This window comes from Acyrthosiphon pisum, chromosome A1 (assembly GCF_005508785.2).
Source record: "Acyrthosiphon pisum isolate AL4f chromosome A1, pea_aphid_22Mar2018_4r6ur, whole genome shotgun sequence".
In the NCBI taxonomy this organism is placed as follows: Eukaryota; Metazoa; Arthropoda; class Insecta; order Hemiptera; family Aphididae; genus Acyrthosiphon; species Acyrthosiphon pisum.
Genome location: NC_042494.1, coordinates 137,961,810 through 137,971,291, shown reverse-complemented (window position 1 = coordinate 137,971,291; position 9,482 = coordinate 137,961,810). Strand labels below are relative to the sequence as shown.

The following is a 9,482-nucleotide window of genomic DNA, read 5'->3' as shown; positions in this document are numbered from 1 at the left end:
CTACGTGGGGCCCTAGATAATAATCTTACCTTTAAATTTGATAATAGGTCAATTCACTCTAATATAAAAACTAACAGCACACAATTGAATCTTCTGAACGAACATTTGCTATAACGTACGTGTGTAAGACGGAGACAACACATGCGGGTGTGACGTCGCGACGTCCTCTTAATATTTTTAAATTTTAATACAATAATACTTTGATAACCGTATTGGCAAATGTGAAATGACAATGACTGGTTTCCTTCTTTATTTTTTTAAAATGGTTTTTTTTACATAGATTATTTTAATTTTTAAGCGTAAATAAAATTTTCCGAAAATTCGGTTTTTTTTTTAATTTTCCGAAAACTTCGGTTTTTTCGGAAATGTATTATTTCAATATTCTCCAATTTTTCCACGTTTTCCAAGGCTCTGGGAAAAAACCGTTTTTTCCAAATTTTTCCGGAAATTTTTGCGGCATTTTAATCCCTAGTCGTTGGTATGAATTTATAATAAATGCTATTATGTACTATAAAATTTGTGTTAATTCTTATTTCACCTTGATCCACACTAAACTCAACAAGTTAGAGGATTTTAAAAATGTATATTATAATCGAATTTATTGAGTGTACCTATTATTATATATTTCATCCCCCCCCACTATCAAAATTCCTAAATACGCCACTGGAGGGTAGCGTTGTGATATAGACCGGAGAAGGCTATTCTATGGTAGTTTCTGTTGTAAATCAAGTATTCGTCTGAGTGTTCGGTGGTTGGACCCAACGATCTTTCAATGTAAAATTTGTCAAACTATGGACCATCGGTGCCGGGTATTCCTTGGCGCTTTATGTACTGAAGGTAGGCAACCAGCTATGTACGATTTAGCGGCCAATACTGACTGTTAAAATGGCCGCGTCAAAATGATGGTGCCGTCTGTTGGCCAAATAGGCTACTGCACGTCTGCACGTGGTTCACTCGTCGTCGGAACACTGATAGTTGTTCAGATTGATGGCAACATCAGGTGGTGTATTTAGTCTGGGGCCACCGGGGTCCCCAAGGTATGTCCAAGTTGGGGTCCATAAGACATTTATCATTTTACATTAAAAAAATACTGAACAAACAATTATTTTTAATTTAAAAATTAAATTATACATAATATATTAAAAATAATTTTATTTGAAATACGTAAAAAAAATGGACAGTGGTGGCGCGGCGTTTAATTATTATATTGTTTAATATTATCTATGTCAATTATATAAGTCATTAGTTTTTCAAACAGGTGGTTAGTTATAATAATAAATTATCGTAGCTTGTAATAAATTGCAGCAAGCTATTTAACAACACTGGGGGACGCGGGTTAATCTTATTTTTAAATATAAACATGTCCAGGCTGTAATAAGTAGAAAATAAAGTTTGAAATTTTCTTGTAAAGACTGTAAGTACAACGTATATATTTTACAGTGGATATAAACAAATAGTGTGTAAATACTGTGTAACATGTGACTATATGAGCTATGGACTAAAATTATTTTTCACAATCTTGTTTTTATATTGCTTTCTGCAGAGCTATGTAACCAATTAATCATATTCTAATAATGAATTTGATTATTTTAATATTATATATAGTTGATACGTAAATAAGTACATATAAATAATTTAATTGTCTTGTTTAAATTTCATCATTGATTTAAGTATATAAGTACTTAGGTACACTCATTACAGTAATTCATTTTATTTTTCTGAACTTAAGCCCGGCCAAAGGGCCAAAGGCTGTTTTTTTGTTTGTAGGTTGTTTGTAGCAGTGGCAACCCGAAGTGGTCAATTTTGACGCAGTTGCGTCAACTTTTCAAAGGGGGTGGTGCCACCCAGTGACTGCGGCGCAGAATTACATGCTAAAGCCTGACCTCTTGGCTCTTTTGATCACATTTTATTAACATCATAACTTTGTTATAAGTAAAAATAGGATGGTGGTGGTGGTGATAAGTACATAATTATGAAAATGCGTCATTTAAAATTGAAGTTTAGCCAGCCACTGGTTTGTAGTGGGTCGAACGGTTGTATAAAACACGTTTGTGTGTTTGGCAAAGATTTGTTGCCAAAAATCCCGGGTGGTCACCCATCCGGGAGAAAGCAACACCGGCTGATACGTACAATCCGCAGTTACGAGTGTACGGACCGCGCCACAGTAATTCATTTAAATACATACATTTATTTAATATATCATAATATTATATTATTATTATTAACTTTTGAGTCCATACTGACCTACCATAAAATAAATGTTGGGTAGTAATTTAAGAGGATGTCAGCGCACTATTCGTTTTCTCTCTCTGGCCCACGCGCAACATAGACAAAACGCGTTTACTCAAAATCATTTTTTCTATGCGTTTAACTAATCTTAGAGTAAAGTCAGCTATTACAAAAAAGATAGAGAATAATATTTTTGAGGGAATGGCATATTGCTTTTATATTTTATTATTATTTGAATTTGTATTCCACTTTCAAAATAAATAAAAAAATGTTGTAAATTTAAATGATGTTTAAATTGATTTGAGACAATATTTAGACAAATCTTTATAATCGACAATCGTGGTATATCTAAAACCGTGGTGAAAATATTTTACCTTCGCGTAGATAACAATATCAATTGATAAGCAATAAAGCAAACGAATTCGCTCCGAACTTCATGTATATGACACGCAATAATTTTAAAATCGTCTGGACTAGTAAAATAATAACAACATGACATTAGTGATATTACATTAATGATAATGTGCCGATGTGTCGTGCGTGCTCTGTTGTAGGCGTTCGACTTTGATCTGCGGATTGGGTGAAAGTGGTTCGTTAGAAAACGGCGAAATGTCTCCGAACGTGCAGCTGTGAGCATCGGTTATTTAACCCTAAGTAGATTGCAACGTTCAAAGGAGATTCGCACCGCTGTCGCCACAGTTATGATCGTTGGCCGCCAGAAGAGGACGGCCGTCCGACGGTTGTCGCCGCCGACGTTTAGCCTGTGCTGTGCCGTCGCTCTATTTATCACGATGTTAGACGACGCCAATGGCCAGGCGCAGCCAATACCTGCTCAAGAACAGCAGCTACCGCCGGCTCAGCCGACAGCGCCGTGGTACGAGACGTTGCCGGCCGTCGCGATGGATTACAAAGTGATCATTGACCCGGGCAAAGAGGATTGTTATTTTCAATTTGTCAACCCGGGAGCAACATTCTACGCAAGCGCTCAGGTGCAGATAACAAGCCTTTGACATTTTATTTGACTGTTTCGGTGCTGGACGCTGGTCAAATACCTAATAACTATGTTGCTTTTGACAGGTGCTGAGAGGCGGTGATGGGATGGCTGGTTTTGCCGTCAGGCATCCCAACGGGCAGATTGTTCACCCGTACCAGTGGAAAGCCAGTTCCGATTATCAAGACCAAGAGTCCACAGGAGGCTATTACAGTGTTTGTATAGATAATCAGTTTTCCAAATTTGCTGCCAAATTAGTAAATTTGTACATCACAGTCATTAGGTTAGTATTATAAACATTAGGTACAATTTATACTAGTGAGGAGTTTGTACACATTTAAATGATTTGTGTTTATTTTCAGGTATGACAAATGGGATGAATACCATAAAGAAATAGAAGACATGAATGTTGGCGTTGAAAATTTTACAGTGAGTCTTATAAATAACATCTTTGTATTTAATAAATTGCTAAAAATTAATTTGATGAACCATAGGCTATAGTATATACCTACATTTCATGCTATTAAAGAATCTCTAATCTATAATATTGAAAATGCAATACTTAAAACCAAAATACATACTGTAAAATTGTGTTTAAGATACAGTCAAATCTATTTAGTTCAACAAAAGGTACCTATAAAAAATTAAAAATTTTGTATTTAAATTGGTATACGATAAAACACACCAAATCAGCGGATTCCTATTAGAATAATAAAAATATTTAAATTTTAAATTAATAAATAATAATTATTGTATTGTGTTATATCAACTTTAAAGTTATAACCAATATTCGTGAGCAGTATTAGAGCTATCTTTAAAATGCTATTCCTAGTTAAAAATCATCTAAAACCAACTGATGAGATTCTTTACTCTATTCAAAATAAGACCGTGACCAGGCGGCGACCAGTTTTCGTCGGACGGCGGTCAGACATATGGCCAGATGCCGTCCCCACTACGGCGACGCATCAGGTGCTGCCACGGAACAAAGCCAGGCCCATGCACACAACTCGGCAGCCTGGTCACGGTCTTATTTTGAATAAAGTATATGATGGGGTGCTATATGTAACGTCCTCTAGAGAGTGGTGACTATGCAAAAAATGTTATCGATTGTAAATTAATATTTATACGTATAGAACATTGTGCTGAACCTGACTCCTATATTGTGTCCTTAGTACTTAAATTTAATGCTGTTTATATTAATTGTACAATGGGCATATATATATTAAAAGTTTAAAGTGAAAATATACATAGCTAGAGGTGTAGCAAAAAAAGTTCTCTGCTATGGTTGGTACATGAATTTTGAATACTGGACCTGTTAAAAGTAAGTACACAATACAGTAGTTACAGTCAGTACAATGTTTTATAAATAATTAGCGTTATGTTAACCTAAAATAATAAAATCAACACAACGTGGCGTAGCCAGGAATTTTGTATGGGGAGGGAAGGGTTAAGTCTCACAAAAAATATATAAAAAAATACAAACACAATATATTAATCTTGATAAAATTCTAATGTCAATACAGTCAAACAGTTCTGATGGCTAAGAATAGCTAAAACTAAGACACTAAAGTAGAGCATAATATAATTTGTAGGTAGTTGTAACCTCTCACTATTAATAATTATAATAATTAATATGTATAATTCATTATATTATAAATAATTTTTTTTTGTTCCAGTAGGAAAATTTTGGTTTTATTTTTTACAGGATTCATTTACATCAAAGTATATAAACATTATCGAATAAATTATGTACATAATAGTCTGTATTTGAACAAGTGGTAGTATGAGTACATTTTATTAAAGTTTATCTAAATACAAAATAGTATACATTTTAATCTAATAAATTAGATTGTTAATTATATCTTGGTGTTTCTGAAGTTCATAAAAAAAATGTTATTATTAAAAAAAAGAAGGTTATTAAATAACTACTAGTCTAAAAACTAAATGGTGTCTTTTGTACAACTCTTATGAATAAATCACTAAAACAAATTAAAAATAAACGTGTTTTAATTAAATTAATTTAAATAATACATAATTGTTTAAAATTAGGTATAATTTGTTACAAAGTGACTACACTGAGAATCTAAACACAATCAAATTGTATGCCTCCAACCCACTTATCCAAAATCATTTAAAATATATTTATTTACCATTGTAGGTATAAAAAATACTTTCAACTTGTACTATAAATAAGTCATATTATTATGAATACCACTATCTTCCCACCTGCCTAAGTTTCAAATAGTTGTTACAACTGCTAGATCAGGGACTGGAACCTATAGGGTATTTCGGTTCCGGTTATTAAATTAATTTGTTTAAGGGTTCCGGTTTCGTTTTGGTTTTCTAAAAAAATATAAGAGTTCTAGAACCGGTTAATACCGGTTAATTTCGGTTATTTTTGATTTCTGATTATTAAAAAAATAGTCTGAAATAATTTATTTATTCATGTTTAAATTATAATTATTTCATGAAAATAGAAGGTATTATGAAAAGTTAAAAAAACATTAAAACACAATACCAACATCTCCATTGCTGACTGCCCCCTTGCTAGGTTGGCGCACGTCAACAATGTCATATCAAATGGATTTTCTTATCTACTATTTTTAGTTTTACAATGTTGAATAATATTATGCCCGTATTATTATTTATAATTATATATTTTTCACTCAACTAGAGGTTTATTTCTATTAATAATCAATTAGTTAATAGCTTTGATACGACTCTCTGATTCTATGTTGACAAATTACAAGTCACAACACAAAATAAAAAAAACATTAAAAGATTTTACTTTTATTTTTCTGATCCTGCAAACGGACAAACAAAATAGTCATTTCTATAGTCTTACTTTTATTAGTCCAAATAACTAGTCTTCCCTAACCTAAATAACCTTTTTATAATTAAGGTTATGGTTACGGTTCCTACATTTTTAAGGTTAACCGGTTCCAGAACTGATTTTTTTCGGCTTCGGTTCTGGTCCTTGTGCTAGATATATAAAAATGCAGTAATATACTGTTTTTATATGGATATTATAAATCAACTATGTATTTGATGTATGAAACTATTGAAAGCATGTCCATATATCTAATATTTGTAATTATTTGTTTCAGTCTACCGTGAAATCAGTTGAAAACAACATAAATCACATGTTGCAACATCAACACCATGTCCGTAGTCAAGAAAATCGTGATTATAATTTATTAGTTGATAACAAAACATATGTGAACAGATGGTCTATAATGCAAATTTTGTTAATAATGGGAACGACAACTTTACAAGTTTATTTTGTTCGTAAATTGTTTGAAACTAAAACTGGAAAGTCAAAAACAAGGGCTTAAAAAAAATATCATATTTGTGTGTGTATTATATTATGTTATTTTATTATTATGTCATTCCTTTCATTTTTCTAAGAGTAATGTATCTTTTTATAAAGTGAAAACATAAAATTATAATCTGTGATTAATAAAAATGGTAAAATAAAAGTTAAACTTTGTTAAATATATATTTTTCAATATTATGATTTATAATCACAAGATTTTTATAATGAAATTGGTAAAAACTAAAATTGAATTATTATTAATGTTTTTAAACATGTTTAGTATTTATAAAATTAATGCATAAGAATTACTGATTAGAAATAAAGTAACAACCAGATCATATTTAAAATAGTATCCTTAAATAACAAAATACGTTTCTATAGTTGTTGGCACTAACATTCAAATAAGAATTATTAATAATTTTGAAAGACTGATTAAGTCGAAGAGCAATGATTTACAGTGTATAGGTACTTTAAAATAGGTTTAAATAATTATAAATTTAACAAAATAATATATTTCAATTAACTGCAATCAATTAAATATTAGTTAACTAACATTTTAATATTACTAGATGCAAGGCATTCAAGAAGAAATCAAATATTTGATTGATATCAACAAATAGATAAATTGAATAGACATTCGACATACTTTTAATATGAAAATTTAGAATAGGTTTGCTAAATGACCTTAAAAAAATTTCAAAAAAAAATTGAAAATACTTAAAATAAAATCTGATGTTATTGATGGTATTCATCATAATACATTATATTTTTTTCATTCTTATATAATATTCTTAAATTTCTTCCTCAAAATTTAAGAAAATTGTAGCTCACATTTATGATTGGTATTAAAAAAAAAAAAAAATTAAATTCCTATTATTAATTTTTTATATTTTGTTTCATTTCATTATTTGTGTTAATTTTTTGGTTTATTATCATCATGAATATTATTGTGGCTACCATTGGATTCTTTGTCGTCCGACGAGCTGTTCTGTGTCTCGGCCCTCTCACTAAAATCATTATATTCTGCAAAGTCTTCCACGGTCTCTGTAGGCGGTATCACTTTGTCGTCCGACGAGCTGTTCTGTGTCTCGGCCCTCTCACTAAAATCATTATATTCTGCAAAGTCTTCCACGGTCTCTGTAAGCGGTATCACTTCGTCGTCATAATAGGTCGTCCATTTCTTTGTTTTGTACCCTTCATCGACATTTTCAAAACTATCAAAGTGTGACGACTGTTTTGTTAACCGTGATAATGATTGTTTGGAAAAAGTCAACTTCTTTGGTTCAACATTAAATTCCATGTTGTAAGTAAGTGGTTCTTCGTTGATTGTCCACGATTCTTCGCTCCCCTCTTGTGGAGTAACAGGTGTAGCTAAGGACCGATCATTGACCGGCTGACTTTGTATTGACTTTGTGTGCGATTGTTTTACTAAAGGAGGGAACATTTTGCCTTTGCATTTATACATGTTTATTTTCTCACTTATATCTTGTTTCCTTTTTAATAATGTATCATATGTTCGTTTAATGGTATTGAGTTCTATTGTAAAAGATGATTCCATTGTTAACTTTTGAAGTTTTATCTGTGAATTAGAAAATAAATATTATAAGATGGGTTGGTAATTTGGTATAATATAAAACTTATTATTGATTTTTGAATATTATGTTCTAAATTGTAATGTTCTATGTAAGTATTCAGGATAACTCTTTTAAGTTTTAATAGTATGTAAACATTCATTATCCCAGAAAGTATTAAAAATAATATTTTCAAAAACGTTAATAATTTTCATGATAATGATTTTTTTCCATTTTAAGTATTATAACAGGACCATAAACCTATAAGCTCGTTTATAGGTCCGTTAAATAAACGGGACTAACATTTTAATTAGGTAACTAATAATCTTGATACCTTAAGACGAGAATTAAATAACTAAAAAAACTACTTAGTAGAAAAAAAATATTTACTTTAATTTTTTTTTGTTCCATCAAACACTGTCTAATTTTATTTATGTTTCCACAAACATCTTTTAAGGTTTTTATTTTGAAAGTATTCCATTTTAATAAATCAATTATTAACTCTGTTTGACAGCTGATTTTATTCTGAAATAAAAACAATTCATAAAATAGTGCACACAACATAGATAATATTTAAAAAGAATGTTCTATAATCTATATACTAAATTATTATATTGTAAAATACTATAATATACTATAATAATATGTATTGAGGAATCTCAAAGATTGATCGCACTCTGGTGGTATAAATTGTAACTAGTGCAACTGGGCAACTTCGGTGTTATTATTATTTTATTATAAGAGTGAATGAATGTGTTGTTTCTTTCATAGGTTTATGGTTAATTTATGTGTTTATATTAATATTTATAATACAACATACGAGTGTCTATATATTTAAATTTTATGTTAACCGACAATATTGGGTATTAACTATTATTTATTAAATAAAACATAATGGAAAATAGCAGTGCTAAATTTTCACCCCGTCCAAATAAGTCAAATCAGTTCTGCTCAGTATTCACGATCCAGGCGAAATCCAGAATTAAGATTCCATAGTTTTCCTAATGAATGTGAACATACTAGAAGAGTAAATGCCAATTATTAGTTAATAATTGAGATTGTTAGTAGGTATTATACCTTGATATATTTACTTTATATTTTAAGTTGAAAAATGTAATATTATATATAGGTATATTTATATATATGAGTATACAGCATATATAATACATAACATTATTACAACTATTTAATTATAAAAATATATTAAAAATAATTTATATAAACTTTTTACTTTTTTATGTAAATTAGTCGATATACGTAAATATATAATATACCGAGTGATTCTTTTATCAAAGAACACTCATTATTTCAAAAAGTATAAATTTTTTTGAAAATATTTTTTTACGTAGTTTCAAGCTTATAAAACAACGTTTTT

General features: G+C 30.1%; 2 protein-coding genes across 3 annotated transcripts in view; one reads left to right on the top strand and one right to left on the bottom strand.

The window, feature by feature from the left end:
• The first annotated feature begins 2,729 nt into the window (after positions 1-2,729).
• On the top strand, positions 2,730-6,715 carry LOC100168963 (transmembrane emp24 domain-containing protein 6-like). Its single transcript, NM_001246005.2, is given in 4 exon segments — positions 2,730-3,218; positions 3,307-3,503; positions 3,583-3,649; positions 6,328-6,715. Coding segments are annotated over 4 exon segments (780 nt in total). The 5' UTR covers positions 2,730-2,930; the 3' UTR covers positions 6,556-6,715.
• A 673-nt stretch (positions 6,716-7,388) lies between these two features.
• The window catches only part of LOC103307783 (cilia- and flagella-associated protein 44), a 6,929-nt gene continuing 4,835 nt past the window's right edge, over positions 7,389-9,482 (bottom strand). The window contains exons 8-10 of one of the 2 annotated variants that reach the window (XM_029488424.1): positions 8,498-8,632; positions 7,650-8,115; positions 7,389-7,556 (exon numbers count right to left, since the gene is read on the bottom strand). In XM_029488424.1, coding sequence (XP_029344284.1) covers positions 7,450-7,556; positions 7,650-8,115; positions 8,498-8,632 — 708 coding nt within the window. In that variant the 3' untranslated portion in view covers positions 7,389-7,449. Of the gene's footprint in view, positions 8,116-8,497; positions 8,633-9,482 lie in introns of both variants that reach the window. The other variant, XM_029488423.1, reaches the window with a different exon arrangement.